The sequence below is a fragment of the Lissotriton vulgaris genome, chromosome 9 (genome assembly GCF_964263255.1).
Source record: "Lissotriton vulgaris chromosome 9, aLisVul1.2, whole genome shotgun sequence".
Classification (NCBI taxonomy): domain Eukaryota; kingdom Metazoa; phylum Chordata; class Amphibia; order Caudata; family Salamandridae; genus Lissotriton; species Lissotriton vulgaris.
Genome location: NC_141697.1, coordinates 434,455,360 through 434,477,185, shown reverse-complemented (window position 1 = coordinate 434,477,185; position 21,826 = coordinate 434,455,360). Strand labels below are relative to the sequence as shown.

Genomic DNA, 21,826 nt, shown 5'->3' with positions numbered 1-21,826 from the left:
GATTCTTTTGGAGGGGGAGAGAACGTCAGCGGAAATCAGACTGCCCTATGGATATAGCGACTATAGCTTTCAGGTCTCTAGGAGGAGCAGTGGTGCTGCGCAGACAAGGGTGGTTAAGGGCTACAGCATTCAGACCAGAGGTCCAAAATAAAATCTTGGATCTTCTGTTCAACGGCGAAGACTTATTCGGCAAGCACGTGGATGATGCGCTGCAGAGTATCAAGAAAGACACTGATACTGCCAAAGCTTTGGGAACTCTGCAATACAGAAAGGTTCCTTTTCGTGGCTCTAAGGGTAGGGGCCAAACATCATACAGAGGAGGATATCAGCAAGGGAGACATTCTTCCTATACATCCACTTCTCAACCATACCGTCAGCAGTACACACAGCGACAATTGGTAGAGGATGTTGTCAGGGTAAGGACGCCCGACGACAATGACAACCTACGAATGCTGATCACACCGGATACACTGAGATCGTATGTTCCCCTGGGTGGAAAAATTTCCCGGTTTCTTAACAATTGGCAAATTATAACCACGGACCGTTGGGTACTCAACATTATTTGATTCGGCCACACTCTAGAATTTCTTCAGACACCCCCTCGGACGCCACCGATGCATCACAAGGTCAATCATTTGCATCAAATCCGGAAGGAGATTCAGACAAGGCTCTGAAAGGGAGCAAAAGAACCGGTACCAAATTCTCAAAAAGGAACAGGATTTTACTCCAGATTTTTTTCTAGTCAGGAAAAACATCCTACAATGGCGTCCTATACTGGATCTCAGATCCCTGAATACCTATCTCAAAAAACAGTAATTCCGTATGATTTCTCTACAGGACATTCTTCTACTTTTTTTTTTTTCACAACAAGTTTATTGACAAAGATGAGCACATGTAATAGGATGGACCCCCACAATCGGGATGGCACCATCAAACATTCCGGTACAATCAGAAAAATAGAATTGAGCATTTAGTCGAGAATCATTGCAACACAAGGATACAAGAAAAGATCATCTCTGTCTTTATCATCAAATTACCCGCACTCCCCCAACTCCCGGAGCCCTCCCCTGGATCCCACCCTAACCCTTTGCATGTGTGTATATACGGTGTCGATGAAAATTCTAAAAGTGGCAAGTGTATGCGTGGGGGAACGGGGCCGTCCGGCCTCAAGGAGTTAAAGATCTTCCTCTGGTTCCGCCGGGGGGTCTAGCGACAGGCCCCTGTAGTCCGCCCATCTCTTCCATATCTTATAGTGCTTACGGGGGCACCCTCGGGCTTCAAAATATGGCTGTTCCAGACCCATGCAGAAGTCTATGCCAGCCTTCCACGCACTCAGGGGGGGGGTCTCACATCCTTCCACACTCGGGATAGGTCTCTCTTGGCCACCACCAGCCCCCGGAGGAGCAGGTGTCTCTTGTAGATATTGCCACCAACCCCCTCTAGAATATGCAGCAGACCCAGACGGTGGGTACGGGGGAGGGTCCAGCCCAGCACCTCCGACAGGCAGTCCCACACACCTCTCCAGAAGCCAACCAGCCTAGGACATGACCACATTGTGTGGAGCAACGTACCCATCTTCACCCCACATCTCAGACAGTCTGGGGACTCTATCAGTCCCGCCTTCCACAGACGCTCACGAGTATAGTAGGCCCTGTGTAGAATTTTAAATTGTATGAGTAGAAATCTGATGGCGATGGCCGCGCCCCTCGGGGATTCTAAGGCCTCTCGCCAATCGTCTTCATCCAGCTGACCAATGTCTACCTCCCAGGCCGCCTTCAGTGGGAGGAGGGTGGAGGAGCAATGGATGACCATTGTCTGGTAAATGCGTGAAACTTTTTTATCTCCAAGATCGCCCATGAAAACCTTAGCTTCAATCGGGCTGAAGTCAGGGAGTACGTCAACGTTGGTAAGACTGGGCAGCAGCGCATGCCAGAATTGCAAATATCGAAAAAATTGAGATTGGCGCATATCAAACTCGGTGCGAAGGGCCTGGAAAGATTTGAGGGTTGTGCCGGACAGTACATGGCCTAATTGCGAAATACCAATTGCGTCCCAGCCATCGAAGCCCGATAGCTTAGACAGCTCTGGTAGCATCCCGTTACGCCACAAGGGCGTCTCCGCGGTCAGTCTGCCCCACCAGCCCATGCGACGCAGGGCCTGCCGCCACACCGCAAAAACGAGTTGTGTAACCCTCGGCAACGAGCGACGCAACCGGGGTGAGTAGAGGATGGTGTGGAGCGAATTGTCGCCCATCAAAGCACGTTCCAGGGCATAGGCTGGGTCTCCACCACTGCCATACCACCAGTCGTTCAGAATGAGGAGGTGTGCGGCTTGATAGTAGGACTGCAAGTCCGACGTGGCCAAGCCCCCACAGTAAGTGGACAAAAAGCACGTACGTAGCGCAACCCTGGCGGCACCTCCGGCCCACAGGAAGCGGCCCAGCAGAGAGTTGACCTGTCTAAACCATTGAGGTGGGATAGGATATGGGTGGTTCTGCAACTGGTACAATAGGCGTGGTAGCGCCACCATCTTGAAAATAGCGGAGCGGCCAAAGATTGATAGGGGCATCCGAGACCAAGTCTTAATGTCCGACTGTACCCGCTCCCAGACTGGTATAAGATTGTGGTCCCAAGCAGTGTCTGCCGAGGCCGAGAGAAAGACGCCTAGATATTTCAGCCCGGTCGTAGCCACCCGCAGCCCTGAGGCCCAGGGGTCCGCCAAGGCGCCCCCTTCCAGCACCCACAATGTGGATTTATGAAGGTTCAGATATAGGCCCGAAGCCTCCCCAAACTGTTGCATCACCTCCAGGACACGTGGGCCCGAGCGCTGCAAGTCAGTAAGGAAGAAGAGGACGTCGTCCGCATACAACGCTATTTTGTCTGACAGGGTGGCAGTCCATTGAAAGCCCCGTATCAGCGCATCTTGGCGCACTCTGGCAGCTAGGGGCTCCATGGCCAGTGCGAATAAATAGGGGGAAAGAGGGCAACCCTGTCTGGTCCCTCGGCCGATGTGGAACATTTCGGACACAGCCCCGGCGACCCGCACCGAGGCCGTGATGTCTGTATAGAGGAGCCGGACGTATGATAGAAAGACCGGGCCCAGGTTGAGACTGCGCAGTAAGGAAAACAGGTACGACCAGCTGACTGAGTCAAAAGCCTTGTTAATGTCGGCCAGCAGCAGCGCTGCCCGGTCCCCCAGGGTCCCAACAGCGTCAATCGCCGCCTGAGTGCGACAAATATTATGTCGTGTTGCCCTGTGTGGCATAAAACCTGCTTGATCAGGATGGACCAGGTCGGTGATATGAGGAGCCAGGCGGTTCGCCAGGGCCTTGGCCAAAATCTTGGCCTCAACATTAATCAAAGAGATGGGCCTATATGAGTCATGACTGTCCGGGGGTCTGCCCGGCTTCAGGAAGACCACTATTTCGGCATGCCGCCAATCCGGGGGCAGCACCCCTTGTGTACGCGCCGCCTCCAGCGCCCGGCGATAATAAGATCCAAGCTGAACATGAAATTTCTTGAAAAATTCGCTAGGGTAGCCATTTGGGCCGGGGGCATTTCCAGTATTAAGTTGCCCCAGTGCATCTCCCAACTCCTCAGCTGTAAGGGGTGTATCTAGGGCCGTCTTGGTCTCATCAGATATTGGCACAGGCGGCAGCTCCGTGAGAAATTGAGCCAAGTCGTCATCCGACAACCGGTCACGAGGGGCGTATTGGGTGGAGTAATATGTGGCAAAACTCGTCGCTAATTCATGCGGGTCGGTCATAACCTCCCCATTGCCATTCGTGAGACCAGGCAGCAGGAGAGGTTGGAAGTGTTGTTGGCACAATCTGTGCAGCATGGAGCAGGACTTGTCCCCCCATTGATATATCCTACTTCTGGTGGCCAGCCACGCCTGCTTGGCCTCATCCATCAGAAGGGACCCGTAGGTTTGCTGTGCCTGTAGAAGCAGACGTACCCCGACTCCATCACCCCCCTCACGGCTTTCCCGCTCCTCGTCACCCGTGCAGCCGCCTCTGTAATCTGCTCTTGACGCTTCCGACGGGCCGGCGAGCACCATGCAATATCTGCTCCCCGTATGGTAGGCTTCAAGGCCTCCCACACCATCCCTACATCAGCACCCTCCACTAGATTTTCCCGCCAGAAATGGTCAATAGTTTCACGCAAGTGATTAGCATATGTCGGCTGAAGGAGATGCCACGAGGACATCCTCCATCGAAACGGCTGCCTTTTCCGGAGGAGTTCCACTCCAATCGAGACGGGGGAATGGTCGGACAGGCCCCTCGGCAAGATGTCCGCGCTCTTCACCCTGTACAAACATTCCCTGGGCACAAACACACAATCAAGCCTCGAGAAGGAGCCGTGTACAGCCGAGACATAGGTAAATTCCCGGGCTGTGGGGTGCATATGTCGCCACGCATCCACCCAGCCCAATCCTTCACTCATTGCACGCAATCTGGAGGGCGAAGGGGAGGGGGGCGGGATCTCAATTTCCCCTTGGCGCCTTAGGCGATCCACGCTTACATTCATCACATCATTCCAATCACTGCTAACGATCCGGAGATGTCCTCCCATACAGCAAACAACCTCTCGGCCAAGGCCCACTGGAGGGGGGGGGGGGCGTAAACACTGCCAAACACCACCGATTCTGCACCCACCATGCCCTTAATAAACAGGTAGCGACCCTGAGGATCTACCCACTGCTTCTCGTGGATATAGGCCACCCTGCGGTGGATCAATATGGCTACTCCCCTGGATCCCCTGGAAAACCCGGCATGGAAAACCTGCTGATAACCAAATCTCTGTAGGCCCAGAGCCTTTGTGCCCATCATGTGGGTTTCTTGAAGTAAAAGGACATCTGCAGCTTCTTTTTTCCCCCAGCGTAACACAGCCCCACGTTTGATTTTATCTAAGAGCCCCCTGACATTCCACGTAATCACTCGTATAGCGTCATCTGGGAGTCTATGAGTCTGTTCAGCCATGGTCCATTAAGATCCACCACTCGAGCCCTCCACTCCTGCGCCACCCACCACACGCCATATGGAACATTATTGCAACACACACATGCATATCCCTGTCAACCCCAAGAAAAACAGTCCCCAACCCCACGGTCCCGCAATCCCAAACAGTCCCCATCCCCAACTCAGCGGCCCTAATCCCGACCGCCCACGTCCCACCACCCCCAACTCTATACCTCAATGAACCATGAAGTACCTGTCGCGGCATGGGTGGTCCCGAGACCAGAACACAGGGCCCGGGCCCACCCATACCAATGGATCCCAACATCCCCAAACGAAACAGGAAGCTCAACCCATATCCCCCCCCCCCACCCCCCCTCATCGTCTCTCTCTCTAGAGGTAGAGTGGTAGCCACCATCACGCAGTCCCCGACCCCCCACCCCACAACCCCATTCTCAATTAGAGGACAGAAGAAGTACTGCCCCAGGGCGGCAGCAGGGTCGAGCAGTCATTGAGGCCCAGACGACTCGGTGAGTCCGACCAGAAGTCACGGCAGTGACAGTAGCAAAGGAGAGGCAGGGCCCCGGAATCCTCAGTGGTCTGTCCCAGATTGTTCGGAGTCCTCGGTTCTACCACTGGTCTGCGTGCCATCGACCGAGGCCGCGCGTCTGCGCGATTTGGATCGCTTGGCACGACCCTTCTTCGACGTCTGATCTCGCTGAGCCCGTGGTGAGCCCTCTGGAGAGCCCGAATTGAGCCCCGGTTGAGAGTTCGGTCTTAGCCGCACCGTTTCATCCGTCCATTTGAAGAGGTCTTCCGGCGTATCAAAAAACAATGTCTTTGATTGAAAAATCACCCTCAGGCGTGCCGGATACAGCAGGGAATACTGGAGCTTAAGACCTCTCAATTTAGCTTTGGCGGCCATGAAGGAATGACGCTGTTGTTGCACAAGTTTGGTATAGTCAGGGAAAATCATGATCTTACGGTTTTCATATAGGAGGGCGTCCCTGATTCTGGCTTCCCTCAACACAGCATCTGTCATGATAATTTAGCAGTCTGGCGATCACCGCCCTAGGCCGCTCGCCCTCAGGCGGCCTCTGCGTTAGGGCGCGATGAGCTCTCTCAATAATGAAGCAAGCAGACAGCGTCCCTGGGGGCATCCACGATTCCAGCCACTGTGTGAGGAAGTGCTCCATGTTGCCCTTCTCACAGCGCTCCGGAAAGCCAATAAAACGGAGGTTGTTGCGGCGCGCCCGCCCTTCGGCATCCTCTACCCGGAGTGCTGTGATCCGCTGATTCCACCGCCGCCATTCTCTTTTTAAGGGTAGTTACGTCCTCCTCCACCACCGTTACCCTGGATTCAGTTTCTGTAATGCGCGCCACTGCGTTCCTCAGGTCTTGGCGTAATAAGGTCACATCTGCGCCTACCGCCCCGATCTTGGCGTCTAGCATGTCTCTCGATTGGGTGATGGCCGCCATAAGGGCTGCGTTGTCCAGCCCCCCTCCAGGCGGAGCACCCCCGGATGAGCCAGCGCCCCCACTGGGCCCGGTGAATTTGTCGATAGTTACTTGCTTGGCGGGGCCACCACCTCCTCTGGTCATGACTACTGAGGGCAAAAAGGGGGGGGCCTCAAGATGGAAGGAGGCGCGGGACCCCGACCGCTCCTGTTGAGGTCTATGGAGGGCAAGGGAAAACAGCGACCGGCCCCCGGGCAGGTCCTGGTGGGTCCGTCCCGATGCAGCCCAATGTCTCGGTCAGGATGTGGCCGGCCCCAGTGACCGCCAAGGAGCAGGGTCTCCTCTGAGCAGCAACCCCCCCCCCGGAAGGGCGAATAGTTATAATGTACGTTGCGCCAGAGCGCTGGCGTCTCCTTCGATCTGGGGGGGGGGGGGGGACTACTCACGGTTGCTGCCGATCTCCCCGCAGTCCATCCACGTCGTGGGTCTACCACCGCCGGTCGGGAATACCAGGGCGCTCGACCTCCGTCTCGTCTGCAGGCCCCGGCCAGAACTGGGCCGCGAAAACTGAGGTCCCGGCTGCGCCCGGGCCACCAGGCCGCTCCAGCCGATCCCGGCCGTCTGCCGCCCCCGCTTCTCCTCCGCGTAGGACTGGGCCCCGGCAGAGGGAGCACAGAGACTCCCCCGTGTCCCCAGCCCCTTGGATCTCCGGGCGTCACGGCCGTCACTAGGCCCGGCGATGCAGTGCACTGCTCCCCGGCCGGGGAGCGCCAAAATCGAGGCCCCGGCTGTACCTCCGCCCTCTAGGCCGCACTCTGCGCCTCGCGGTTCCGTCCCGTTTCGGGATGTCGGACCTCCGCTGGGCACACCGGAGGAGTCCTGGTGTTCTCGGCGATCTCCGCCCCGTTGTGGCTGTGGGTTCTGGGGTCGGGGACCAGGATAACAGGAAGGATTAATGGCGGGCGGCGGGAGCTCTAACAAGCTGCGACCGCCATCTCCGCTTGCGTAGCCACCCATCCTTCTACTTTTTAACCCCAATTCAAAGTACTGCCTTTTGGCCTCATATCTTCCCCAAGAGTGTTCACAAAATGCCTGGCTCCAGTGGCGGCTGTTTTAAGGAAACAAAAACATCAAGTTTTTTCTTACCTAGACTGGTTAGTCAAGGCACCAACAGAAGCACTAACCAGAGCGTCAACAGGGCGTGCATAGACTTGTTCACCCAGCTGGGATTGACTCTGCACGAGAAAAAATCATCCCTTCAACCAAAGAAACAGATAACTTTTCTGGGAGCATTCTTAGACACTGAGAAGAACAAAGCGTTCCCCTCCACAGAAAGACAACAGAAAATAGTGTCCTACTTTGAGATTTCTAAAAAGAAAGTATCTTTCAGTATGCAGGTACAAATCATTCCTGGGGATAATGTCATCTTGTATTCCCCCTCGTGCCTCACTGCAGATTATGAGTGTGGCCGATACAAGAACAGCTCGACCTCCAATGGCGTCAAGCACAAGGATCCGTCGAGGATGTGGTGCAAGTGACACCGGTCATGCTGCAAGCCGCAGCAAGGTGGACGCAACAGAAAAACGTCTCTCAAGGACTCTCATATCTCACGGCTCCAGCCTCATTGGTAGTAACTACAGATGCGTCCCTGGAAGGATGGGGGGCGTTTCTGCAGGACCTGCAGGTCAGCGGTCGATGGAAGTTAGAAGAACAACAACTGCACATAAACTTGCTGGAACTAAGGGCAGTGCGCCTCGCGTTGCTGGCTTTCCTACCACAAATCAGAGGTTCGTCCGTGTTGATAAGAACAGACAACACGACTGTGATGCACTACTTAAACAAGCAGGGAGGCACAAGATCTCTCACCCCCCTTTCTCAAGAAGCGCAGAACATATAGAAATGGGCTGTACAACAAGGAATATCCATGTCTGCAGAACACCTACCAGGGAATAAGAACACCAGAGCAGATACTCTCAGCTGGCTCAAAACTTCTTGCCACAAGTGTGAGTTGGACCAGGGAGTCCTGGACAGCATTTTTCGAGCATGGGGCAAACCAATGGTGGACCTCTTCCCCACAAGGGAGAACAAGAAATGTTGGTCCTTCGCAAGCTGGCTTCCCCAGGGGGGATCCTGGGGGAATGAGTTTTCGATGGCATGGTTCAACGTCTTTGCCTACGCTTTTCCCCCCGATTCCCCTCCTGCCAAGGGTCCTCAGAAAAATAAAGAAGGAACTGCGCAGGCTGATCCTGATAGCCCCTTGGTGGCCCAGACAGCTCTGGTTCGCGGAGCTTCTGCTGCTGTCAGAAGCACAACCTATTTGTTGCAGTTCAAAGAGGACAGAATGATTCTGAGGACTAATCCAAGATGTATTCCTAAGGTGCCTACTGATTTCCATTTGAATGAGCCATTGGTGTTGAAACAATTCTTTCCTCACCCAACAACAGCGGCGGAGAGAATCTTACATTCATTAGACGTTCAGAGATGTCTCAAGTTCTATCTTAAAGAAACCAAAGGTTTTCGAAAATCTTCACAGCTATTTGTCGCCTTCAGTGCACCCAGGAAGGGTTTTCCTTTATCAAAACGTGGAATTGCCAGATGGATTTCCAGTGCAATTGTTTGCTGTCATCAAGCTTCTGGGAAGCCTCTGAACTCATGAGTTTGTGCCCCTTCTATGAGAACAGTGTCCACGGCGTTATTTGCAGGAGTGCCTATACAGGATATCTGTAGAGCTGCGACCTGGGCATCTACGCACTCATTTACCAAGCACTACTGCTTGGAAGCCGCCGCAGAGACGGAAGCGGCGGTGGGAGAAGCGGTGCTAAGAAACATCATCCAGTGACAGTGAGCCTTTTTTTTTTACATCCCTCCATCCTATTTTTTCTTGTTTACAAAGTCACATTTATGATGCTGTACTAAGCTTTATAATACACAAGTTGTGTTGCACGAGGTTGGAATATACGGAACAAATGTGCTTTGTGATGTTACTGCTCACTATTCTAATTCAGGAATGTGAATCTATGAAAGTTCCAATACTGGAGTAAGAAAACAAGTTAATTACCTATCAAGTTTTGTTCTCCAGTATTGGAAGCTTTAATAGATTCACATGCACCCACCCTCCTCCCCTGAGAGGCTCACCTTGGATTTGGCACGGCAAGTGTTTAGTATGCACAAGTGCGTGAAAATCTGAGGGGCATGAGGTTCTCTCAGGAGTGTTCTAGAGGGTGAGGACAGCTGATTGGTTCAGGGAAAAGTTTTGGCCTTTTTTACATAACGAAGGCTATGGGTTGCAAAAGGAAAATGGGCCTAGGCCTCTTTTCAGTTTGCTATACTGCTATGCATTGCTTTTTTATGTACCGGAGACTCCCGTCTCGACGACGGGGAATAATTCAGGCATGTGAATCTTGAAAGCTTCCAATACTGGAGAACTACGGTTACAGGTAAGTAACTTGTTTTCTTCCTGGGGGTCTGTATTACTCTTAGATTACAGTATGTGGGTCAGGGGTTCGGGAGCCTCAAATCAGGTGGCCGTGGACCAGTATAGGGGTAATAAATCAAGTAGTTCGAAGTCGTGTAGCATGACATCCCATTCCATTGAAATGGGTTGTTTTCGCAGTCCTTTCTCTTCCTTCCTCCGAAGGGCTCCGCTCTCGGCTATCCCCCACTGTATCATGTCGTTGGGCCAGCTGAATAACGTTGGGCACCTGTGGGACTTCCATTTCATGGTAAGGGCTCTTATTGCCAAAATGGGGGCCAGATCTACAAATCTCAATTGTACCTTCTGTGTACTCGTACGTCTGCAAAGGCCCATGAGGCAGTCCAGGACGTCGTCCAAGACAGGAATGTGTGTGACCTCACCCAGGGACCGGCGAACGCCATTCCAGTAGTCCTGGAGGCGGGGGCAGGACCACAGCATGTGAATGAAGTCCGCCTAGTCTCTTTTACACTGAGGGCAGCAATGTTGTGCTTCAGGGAAGCCATTTGGCAAGGTTAATTTCTTTGGGATTGGGATGTCTGAGTTTGCCATGGTTCTGTGTGAGAAGGCTCGGGTTGAGAGGAAGTTACTTGTGGGGGTTCTAGTAGTGTGGTGAACCATGGTTGCTATTCCCAGGTTGGTGCTATGAGATCTAGGGTGAATGAAGTCTGCCTGAGCGTTCGGACCTCAAATGGAAGTAGTGGGAGAGGGCAAAAAGCATAGGCAAATATCTTGAGTAGTTCATCCATACGGCATTGCCTGTCGATAGTGTGTGTGGGAACATGGATGCGAAGTTTGGGCATCTTGCGTTTTCTGGGGTAGCAAGTAAGTATTTGTTGAAACTTCCACTTGTGAAAGTATGGTTGGAGTACTTGGGGTTGAGTTACCATTTGTGGATTTGATGCTGTATCCTGCTGAGGAGCCTGGCAACTTGATTGCTTGTGCCTGGAACATGTTCTGCCATGAGATGAATGTTGTGATGTACTGCTATGCGCCAGATTGTTTATGCTAGGAGCAATAACTGCAGCGAGTGAGTCCCCCAACCGTTTTTGCAGATAGTACATGGTTGTCATTTTGTCCATTTGGGTCAGTACAACCTTGTTCATTAGGTGAGTTAGGAACACTTTAATGCTAGGTTAACAGCTTGAAGCTCTAGGTGATTGATTTGATGTGCAGACCCTGGTGTATGGGATCCCAAATACCCTGAATTGTCAGAGTTTGCAGATGCACTCCCAATCATGCTGTAAGAATGGCTTGTGGAACTAGGTCTAGAAATGGCCGCCCCTAGGAAAGGTATGTTGTGATTTCCACCACTGCAGAGAGGGATGTGTGCGCTGTCTAACAAAACTAGATTGTGCATTTGACCCTGTGACTGATTCTTTTGGCGTGAAAGGCATTCTTACAGTGGTCTCATATGGAGTTGTGCATGTGGGACTAGTGCGATGCAAGATGCCATCATGCCGAAAAGGCGCAGGACTGTCCTGACTGCGAGTTGATTCTCTGAAACTGTTGGACTAGAGTTTAAATGTTTTTAATCCTGGCTGTATTTGTGTACGCTAAGCCTAATTGCGTGCTTAGACTGGCCCTAAGTATGGGTGTATTTATGACGGTTGGTGATGTCTTTTTTGCACGTTGATGGTAAACCCTAGACGATGTAGTAGGCTGACTATCTTTTGGGTATGTCGACTGAAATTTGGGCGTTGTTGGCTTTTAAGAGCCAATCACCCAAGTAAAGGAATATGTGAATGTTTTTTCTGCACAACTACTGCCAGGCATATGTGAATACTCCTGGAGCGTTTGTGACTCTGAAGGGAAGCCCTTCGAATTGATAATGGTGTCCAAGGAAGACAAATGGTAGGTATTTGCGATGGGCAGGATGAATTGGTATATGAAAGTAGGCAGCCTGGAGGTCAAATGCGGACACAAAATCACCCTTTTGTAGTAAGGGCATTACTTCCTGCAGGGTGTGTTCCGAAAGAATGTAGTGATTTATGGACCTGAGGTCTAAAATGGGTTGAAGTTAGACATCATTTTTGTGAATGAGAAGGTATAGTGAATATACTCCTGCTCGTTGAGGTTGATGTTGTACTGGCTCTGTGGCTCCTTTTAGTAAGAGAGCTGTTATTTCCTGCTTCAGCAGAAGTTGGTATTGTATGGGAAGTTTGTGTTTGCGGGGTGGAATGTTTGGAGGATTCGTATTGAGCTCCATACAGTAAACATGTCGGATAATGAACAACACCCATTGATCTGTTGTAATATTTTGCCATTATAGAAAGAATTGTTGTAGACATACCCCAACAGGTGTTAGATGATCGGAGGGGAATGGTGAGGGAGTCATGGGAAGAAGTTTGCGCTACAGTTATTTTTTCATCAGCGCCCTTTGTAATTATTTAGTACCTCGGTTGAAGCCTCTATAGGTTGATACTTGCCCTTGGTTGGAATTCATAGGTGTCTGTTGATGAGGTTTGGCAACTTGTTTAAAATTGGGGTGACAAAAGGACCCACAAAATGAGGGTTGACTGAATGGCACCCATAGGCCTTGCGACATCTGTGACCTTGTTCATTGGTTCTAGGGCTGAATTTACCTGTGGTACAAAAAGGTGCTCTTTATCAAATGGTAGATTAAGGACAGCTTGCTGAACCTTCAGTTTTGAACCCGAAACATGCAGTCAAGCATGTCTTCGCAATAGTATGTTTGTGTTAAAGCCTCTTGCTGCTGTGCCAGCAGAATCTAGAGCACAGTTAATCTAATTATTAGTAATGAGTTTGCCCTCATGAATTAGTTCATGCCCCCGCTTTTCATACTCGTCTGGGAGATGTTGGTGGAGCCCCTCCATTTTGTCCCAGTGTGCTCTGTCATACTGGCCTGGCTGTTGGCTATTCGCCATTGATTAGCAGATTGTGCAGCCACCAGTTTACCAGATGCATCAATTAATTTAAATGTTTGGTCTGGGGAGGTGTAGCTCTTATTGTCTAATAGTTCGTCCTCTTCCTTGCATTGGCACTATTAACGAGTCAGGGGGGTTAACAGGCCTCTGATGTAATTGGGGTCAGATGGTTCTGCCTTTTGTTTTTTGTCTAGCCTGGGTATTTTAATCCTTGCTCTTACAGGATCTTTGAAAACGTTATCAGCATGATGTAGAACTCCCTTAAGCATGGGCAAATATTGTGAGCCTCTTTGGTCACTGCTGAAGATCTCACAAAGGAAGTCATCCTCTACTGGGTCCTCCTGAAAGGCACCTGGTGGTATGCTGCAGCTCTAGCTATTAAATCTTGGTAAGCTGAAGTATCATCAGGGGGGGGATGGGCATGCAGGGTAGAGATCTGGGTCAGTATCCCCCCCACCCCCTTGTGGTTCTAAATCATATGCACTCTAAGTATCGGGCGGATGTGTAGCCTCTCCTATGTCCTCCATATCATCCCCGGTAGGTCACTGTGTGAGGGGTAATGTTGCCCTCTTCTGACTTGTGAGGAAGCAGGTGTAGAAGGGTGGGTATGGGAAGGTGATGGTGTTGGAGTGGTAGGAAATGGTATATGTAAGGAGCTTGTGGTCATATCCCTTTTCTCGAGGCAGTATAAAAGGATTAATAGCATCCTCTAACGCTAGTTGTCTTTGGGTATTGGAGGCATTGCGTTGCACAACTATTTTCTTTGCATCGGGCTGAATTTGTAATGTCTTTTGCCTCGGATTGGGCCATTCTTGGATTGTCTCGAATGAGGTAGCATTTCGTTGCCAATGCCTGTTCCAGTACTGGGATGGGCGGTGTCGAATAACTGTGTGCTTTTGGTTTCGGTACCGAGGATATGCTTTGGTGTGTCGGTTCTGAGGCAGATTTTGAAGTGGAGGCTCCTGCTGTCCACCAATGCTTTGTTGCTGAGGTCGGGGCATCCAAATGTAGTTCGGTGCGCGCAATGACTTTTGTGCAGTGGTGGACCGTGAACAGGTTTTTCGGCCGGAGCACATTTTGTGGGCTTTGGATTGGGGGCATTTGTATTCCCGTTCTGACGAGCTTCTGAAGACTCCATGTGGAGTGGGCCTTGTTCTCTGTTGGTCTCAGAGCTGGAGTCTTGTATGGCGATAGACTCCACCACTACTGCAGAGGCCTGTTCTTCCTCCTCTTCTGACTAGACAAAGATATCCAGTGTGTAGTCTTTGCGCTGCATTTCTAGATGCCATGCATCTCGGTCCCAAAGGATCTTCTTAGATCAAAAGAACCTGCAGTCTTCACAGGTATCTTCTCGATGATTGGGTGAGAGGCATCGGTTATAGACCAAGTGTTGGGCGGGATGGAGGTATTTAGAATGACAGTTGGAATGCACTCTGTTCTACTTTTGTTCGATCAGCAGCGCATTTCCAGTTTGAGCTGGAAGAAGGGAAAAACGCCCAGCCAGGCGTGGCCTGAAGGCTGATACGGTGACTTGAGTGATTCGACGTGGTGGATTGTTTCTGTGCTCGAGGTGGAAAAGAACTACGCAATCAAGACCATACCATTGAGTTATTTGAACTACCTGTGAACCGAAGGGAAAACAAGATAATCTCGTTGGAGCGCGAGTCAATGCCCATGTGCAGTATCACCGAGAGAAGTCTCACACCCTTATAACTCAAAACACATTCTTCGAAGAAAAACTATTTGCAATTATCAGAGCCAAACACTAGAAGGCGGAATTATATAGATCATGTGCATCTACAGCAACACATGCCCCGAACATTCGGATGTTCTGGATTAAAGTGAGAAAGAAATTCCTCTGGATTTTCTCTTCATATACACTTGTATCTAGAAAAGCAGTATAACTTGTTTGGTAGAGCAACTGAAAGGTTATGAGGAAATTACCTTGTGCATAGCTGCAAGCCATGATGCAGAGAGCTTTTTGTTACAATTTACATCTTCACATGAAGTAAATTTCATCTGTTTAAAGTCCTCTGACCCGGACACCTTGTACTGAAGCAGCATGCCATTAGCACGGGTATTTCCCCCTGGACAATAGAGAAATACAGTATTACACAGAAATACAATTCAAATGAAAGTATAGTTGGCAGAAAAATGTACATTTTAATGGACTATAGTTGAATGTTCTGTACATTAAACAGTGCAAGTGAAACCCTCTTCCCACGCCCTCGATCAGCTTCCCTTGAGACTGACAAAAGACTTGAAGCTGACACTAGCCACAATTTGGTGCAAGATCATCAACAGCTCACTGAGACTGACTAAAGACTTGAAGCTGACACTAGCCACAATTTGGTGCAAGATCATCAACAGCTCACTGAGCGAGGGTTGCATTTCAGACTGCCTCAAATTGGACAAGTCACGCCGCTATTAAAAAAACCTGGCCTTGACCCAAAGGAAATGAACAACTTTAGATCGGTTTCGAATCTTCCTCTCCTTTCCACAATTCTAGAAAGATGTGTTCTTCCACAGCTAACCCAACACCTGGAGAACATCAATCTACTAGACCCACACCAAAAAGGATTCAGAAAGGGCTGCAGCACCGAAACAGCAATCTTAAATATCTTAGACGATCTGCACATGTCACTTGACTCGGACCAATGTAGCCTTCTCATCCTCCTAGATCGGTCGGCCTCGTTCGACACGGTTGACCACACCCTGCTCCTCAAAGTCCTCCAGGAGAGAGCGGGCATTGAAAAGACAGTTCTAAAATGGTTCTCCTCCTTTTTCCACAACCGTACACAAAGAATAAAAATCAACAACTTTGAATCGGACTCCCTTCCAGTCAGCCGAGGAGTTCCCCAAGGGTCAGTCCTCTCCCCACAACTTTTTAACATTTATATGGAACCCCTCACCACACTGCTAAGAAACTCCAACATCCCCTTCCACCTCTACGCGGATGACACACAACTATCTGGAAATCTCCTCGATCGCAGACATTCATAGACTTAATGTCACGCTCATTGAGGTCCAACATTGGCTCTCAACCAACCACCTCAAATTTAACCAAGAGAAAACCGAAGTGCTCCTCATCTCTAATAGGGACGAAAACCCCCAAATCGTTGAATGGTTCAAAGCCCTAAACGCCCTCAAGGGCGCCCTTACTACAAATGACTCCGTGAAATCCTTAGGGATTACCCTTGACCCCACACTGGACTTGAAAAAACACGTCTCAAAGACCGCCAATCTAAAACTACTCTACAAAATAAAACCCTCCTGCCCCCGAAAGATCTCAAACAGGCCACTCAGGCACTGGTGCTCTCCAGAATGGACTACGGCATCGCAGCACTGACCGGGTCAGCAATATTACACCTAGGTCCTCTCTCCACTACCCTCAACGCCGCAGCAAGAATGATCACAGGAACGAAGAAATACGAGCACATCTCTCCAGCACTCAAGGAACTGAAATGGCTCCCTATCCACCAGCGAGCCAGCTTCCATACAGCTTGCCTCACGCACAAAGCCTTGCACACAGGCCGACCAGAGTACCTGGCCGCGAAACTCAAGAGGGCTTGTCAGGCCAGGAACCTCAGAAGCTCCAACACGCTTCTTCTCATCCCACTCAAATCATGGAAGCACAAAACCGCAAACAAATCCTTTACGGAAAATGTTCCCAAGATCTGAAACTCCATCCCCCACCCCCATATCAGAATGACCACCTCCTTCCCAAAATTCAAGACATTTCTCAAAGTCCTCTTCCTAGAACGTTCTCTGTCATTACGAGATTCTCGCTTCCGCCTGGGGGCAGGACAGCTTTCTCCCTCTCCTGAAACCAGGCGCTCTCGAACTATGTTTCCCGTTGCTCTCAAGTGGACAATCTGCAGACTTTTATTTCTCTTATTGTTTTCATGTTCTTATTTGCCACCCCAACATTTTTCTTGTTCATAACTGTACTGTTAGACCTGTCAGCCCTTTGGGTGGTCCCTCCTATTAATTATTTATTTTTTCCCCTTTCTGCCTCCTAACCCTTGTCATTTTATGTCCACTGGAAATTTTGGTGTTGCCCAGGAGGGGTTAGGTGCTGCTCTGTCCCTTTGAGTATTTTTTTTTTAGTTAGGCCTCATTTCCCTCATCACAATGTCGGTTACATAATCACAAAATGGTGGCTTGTAACTGCCATAATCTTTACCTCAGGAGTTGAGGACATAGGATTGCATGGGGGTGATTCTAGAACCTTCTGGTCGGTTCTGGTAGCCAGAGCCTAGGCTATATAAGGCCAGAACCAGGGCGGCCATTTTAGTGGAGTTTGGAGTGACCAGAAGGCTGGTTAGGAACTGACACTGAGTGAGGCTATAGTGTGGGGAGGTAGACGCATTGGTTGGGGATTGACTGTCCCTTGGGCCGGCTGTTCTAACCTACTGACGTGTCCCCCTGCCTGTGGACCGAACCCAGGAGTAATTTGGTCGTGGATGTCCGACGACCCAAGAAGAACTTCTGGTCAGATGACCCTGCTTTGCCCTTCGTAAGTTGTGGGCGATTGTTAGGTAGTCAAGTGGAAGGGGCGTCTAGTAACTGTCGCAAAACCTGACGCACCCTTGACCTGAGGAGAGAAGTTGTACATTGTGGAGCGGAGTAAAGTACTTAACAGAACCTAAGGCAGAACTCACCCGGAGTGTGCTGAGGTGACCGGCGGACCGCCGTTGATTCATCCTGGAGTGAGGGCCTGTGACGTGAGTACCCCGCTGCAAGAGCGAGGCGAGGGCTGGTGAGAGCGAGTCGACTGAGGTGTTTGGCGAGTTGTCGACATAGTTGCCTGGGGTGAGCCTCTGAGACGGGAGCTCTCCGCGGTGAAGGCGGAGGCTGAGGCGTCTTCTTCCTGACAAGTACGTGGTTACGTCGGAGAAGGGGAGGAGAGCCGCCGGAGGAGGTCAGGTCTGGGCGGAGACTCCGCTGAGGAAAGCAGTCGTGGGAGGAGAAGCGGAAGCACTCGCAAGCGTGTCTGGTGACCAGCTGTCGGAGGTGCCGAGAACGAGAAAGGAGACTGTCTTCTGTCTGAGAACCGAGTGGACATGCGTACGAACTGCCTGAGTCCCTGTTAGAACAAAATAAGCTGGGCACTGAATTGGTGGGCGGGGAGGATCGTCAACCAGCCTGCAGTGGTGTCAGTTTCTTGGGCCTAGATAGAGTAACGCACCGGCGGACATTACACCAAACCGGCTGAACTTACTTCAATCGGCGTGCCTCTCTGGCTGAACTGGCTGATCTAGGGTGTTCCTCTTCTGGGTGGAGACTGTCCTGGGACGGGGTGAAGAATCTACCAAGCACCTCATAGAACCCAAAAGAGGAGAAACGGAACAGTGAAGTTTGATCAGAGATAAAACCTCTCAAAAGGGAGGGGAGGCCTGTGTTTACTCTGTTCTGCCTAGGCCAGTGGAATTACTGTGGGAAACCAAACAAATAAGGGTACTATAGAGAAAGCTAACGAACCAAATGTACCGAATAACTAAACCTGCTTGTTTCTAACTAGTGATTTGGATGTATGGAGTAAATTTACCCGAGTAGAACTTATGGGGAGGTGTAACGAGTAGCCGCAACCTCTAACTATTATTATCTCTGTGACCCTGAGGGTAAGGCACTATTTAATTTCAATCCAGAAGAAACTGATCCTGTTGGTACACTGTTTACACTGTGTTAAATGTACAAAGAAGGGGCAGAAGTTCCCATTGTAACTCTTTTTGCAGGAGAAGACAAAAAGCAACAATTAATGTACTTAAGGTTGTGTGAAATCTACTAATTGCATAAACAATGTACTGTGCTGAATTTGAAAACTGCTAAAAGTGAAAGATAAATTACAGAGCTTTTATAAAAGGAACCAGTATTTTTCTAAACAGGTGTGGTGTCATTTATTTTAGTGGTTGGAACACTGAGGTACTGTGAGTGAGATGCAAACACAACACAAGATGCCTAGGAGTTAGCCTTATCTGCTCTGTGCTAAGCTACCCTATGTGGACTGGTAACCCCAGGTCCAACATTTACATACTGTGAAGCGCTCTGATACCCTCGGGTCCAGCTAGCGCTATACAAAACTTCAATAAATAAATAAAAATCTTCGATTGAAGACTGTTGTAAATTCCACTATGATGCAGTTGGTTAAGTGGTCCCAGGTTTTAATACACAACCATCTAGTCCAATTCTACAATCTTTTGGAAGAAAAGCAGTAAACTGTAGAGACTGTACTCACTGATAAGAACTTGTTGAGTTTAAAGGAACAAGTTTGAGCCAGAAGTGACTGCCACAGGCTTAAGAGCACTCAGGAACTGGTGACCTACTTCTATCTGCAATTTTTTTTCCATGTGTCCATCGAAGTATAGGACAAAGAGGATGGAACCCAACAAACAATTTAATAAAAATCAAATCTCTTTGATAAGAGCGAAAATTAAACTGTTGCAAAAAATCTGCAGGAGCTCCTGTCTCCATCTGAAAGAAAGTTGCTGAATGTACGTAACGTATTCTAATTGATATTTGATCCTTCGGCATCCTTGACTGAACGTTTAACACTGCAAAACACAGGAGGAGGCTTGAAGAGCCACACAAATATCATTGCAAAAGAAAAGAATGCAACACTGTCCCACAGGAACTAAATTGTTCTCTCCCCTCAGAATCAAGCCTACAGTAAGCTACAAGAGGCCTTTCTCGGAACTGTCCATTTGACCAGTGGAAACTGGGCATGGAATGGACCCTGCTGTTAGTCTCCGACTAACACTTGTGAGCCTCTTCGTGCCTCTCCTGAGGTCAGGCGGTTGGCGCTGGTGGTGTTCACAGGGGAGGTGGAGTCTGGCGTAGTCGGGGTGGTCGTGGTGTTGAAGCGGTCGTGGATGTCAGTGACCTTGCGGTGGAAGAAGATGGCTAGTGAGTCGCACAGTTCTTGTGAGGGCGGGATGTCGTTGGCGCTGGGGTTGGAGAGTTCCTTTACGATGCTGAAGAGCTCTTTGCTGTCGTGTGTGTTGTTATCCAAGTGGTCTTTGAAGGAGGATCTCTTGGCTAATCTGATGAGGTGTTGGTGTTTGCGGGTGGCGTCCTTGTGGGTTGCGTGGTTGTCCGGTGTGCGTTCGTGGAGCCATGTCTTCTCCAGTTTCCGGCACGCGCGTTTAGAGGTCTGGAGCTTGTCGGTAAAAAAGGTGGCTCTCTTGTTGGCGTGGCTGTTGGAGGGTTTCTTGAGCTGGGTGGGGGGGTTTGCGCAGTCGTCGATCCACTGTCTGGGTTGGTGGGTTCTTGGCGACGGATGTGATCAGCTGGTCTTCAGTGACTCTACTCAAGCAGCAGCAAGGCAGCTGTTGGGTGCAGTGGTGCGTGGTTGGTTTCTTGAAGGTGAAATGGATGCAGCGGTGGTTTGTCCAATGGAGTTCGGTGGTGTGGTCGAAGGCAACGTGAGAGCCAAGGTAGAAGACGGGATCCAGCGTGTGGCCGGCGGCGAGGGTGGGTGCGGTGACGAGTTGTCTGAGGCCCAGGTTGGCGATAAGGGTGGCGGAGTTGGCGTCGTTGTTGTTCTCGAGGTGGAAGTTCAGGTCCCTGAGGAGGATGTAGTCCAAGGAGGCGAGTGTGTGGGTGCTGGTGAGGTCGGCGATGGAGTCGCTGAACTGAGGCTAGGGTCCGGGGGGGGGTGTAGATGAGTGTTTCTCTGAGGGTGGTGTTGGGGTATGTGTGGATCCCGAAGTGCAGGTGTTCGGCGGTGTTGAGGGTGTCGTCTGTGTGGGTGGCGACCTTGAGGGTGGACTTGTGGATGATGGCATAAAAACTTACAAGTTAAGGGGTTGAGCTACGATTCATTTAGTGGCTTTGAGGGTTCAACCTGGCAAAGGTTGTATTTACTCCTGTGGAGGGGTAGTCATCCACCCAAAATAATCACATTTCTTACAGTGTTTATCAAAAGAATGCACTGAAGACCATTTTTGCCAACTTACAAATAGATGAACAGGACTCCTCTCAACAGTACTTAAGATGCTTCAGTACCCCTAATGGAACGAGCACAGAAACAGTCAGAAGCCTCCGTTCCAGTCAGTTCATAACAAAACAAGTTACTTTATTAGAGTTTTACAGGGCTCACAGCTACGCAAAAAGTGTTACCTCAACTCACATGAGCACTAATTTAACAGTCAGGTTTTTTAGCTGCTTACGAAATACAGTAGTTACCTTCAGTAACAATCTTTCAGGTGGATAATCTGTCTATCTGCAGATTCCAACCCAGAATGGATCTGGAAACGTGAAATATCTCTCCTGCACCGATAAGTGGCACCTAGACTATGGGATCCACCCTTGGCTATGACATCACATTGTCACATAAGTCACCACTTCTGCACACTGATGTCAGTTCCCGGTCCCATTTTCCACATGCTCAGAGCCCATCAAGAGGCGTACACAATTAACAGATATTATTGTGTACCAAATCTAAGTTGGGGACTCAAACTGTGCACGACGACTCCTCAGAAGGGTGGGTGCAGGGAGGCAGGGACGTGGGATCAGCGAGGAATCTGCAAGTAGACACATTATCCATCAGAAGGATCATCAAAGAAGGAAAGTCACTTGTTCTTCTAATGGATATTTCTAACTGCAGATTCCTCACCTCTTGAATCCATAACCAAGCAGGCCTCCAAGGTGGGACATCTGAACAAGTGGCATTTGTCCTGGTGGAATGAGACCTGATGGCATCAAGATTCACATTCTTGGCAAAACTGTAGCAGACTTTGATGCGCAGCACAAACCCATGGGAAATGGTCCAATTCTGAATCGCCTTGCTTTATTTGGCACCAGCGTATTGAAGGAAAATCTGATCATTCCAGTACATGTGGGCCTTGTCAATGTAAACAATTGAGGGTCCTATGAGTATCCAGGCGATGCAATCTCTCCGCCTCAGTCAGTGCAATTGGTGATGCACTGACCCACGTGAAATGGGGTGACTACAACCAGTAGGACATAATCCTTAATCCCAAAGACCAGTTTCTCCGGGAATTATTTTTTTTGTAAAAGTAGGACAAACAGACAAAGGCTTTAGCTCGC

At 50.0% G+C, this 21,826-nt stretch overlaps 1 protein-coding gene across 2 annotated transcripts in view; it reads right to left on the bottom strand.

Annotated features, from left to right (window-relative positions):
• The window catches only part of ZFYVE21 (zinc finger FYVE-type containing 21), a 293,833-nt gene that overhangs the window by 94,795 nt on the left and 177,212 nt on the right, over positions 1 to 21,826 (bottom strand). For both annotated transcript variants that reach the window (XM_086937883.1, XM_086937882.1), the window contains one exon: positions 14,720 to 14,862. In XM_086937883.1, coding sequence (XP_086794009.1) covers positions 14,720 to 14,862 — 143 coding nt within the window. The remainder of the gene's footprint in view (positions 1 to 14,719; positions 14,863 to 21,826) is intronic.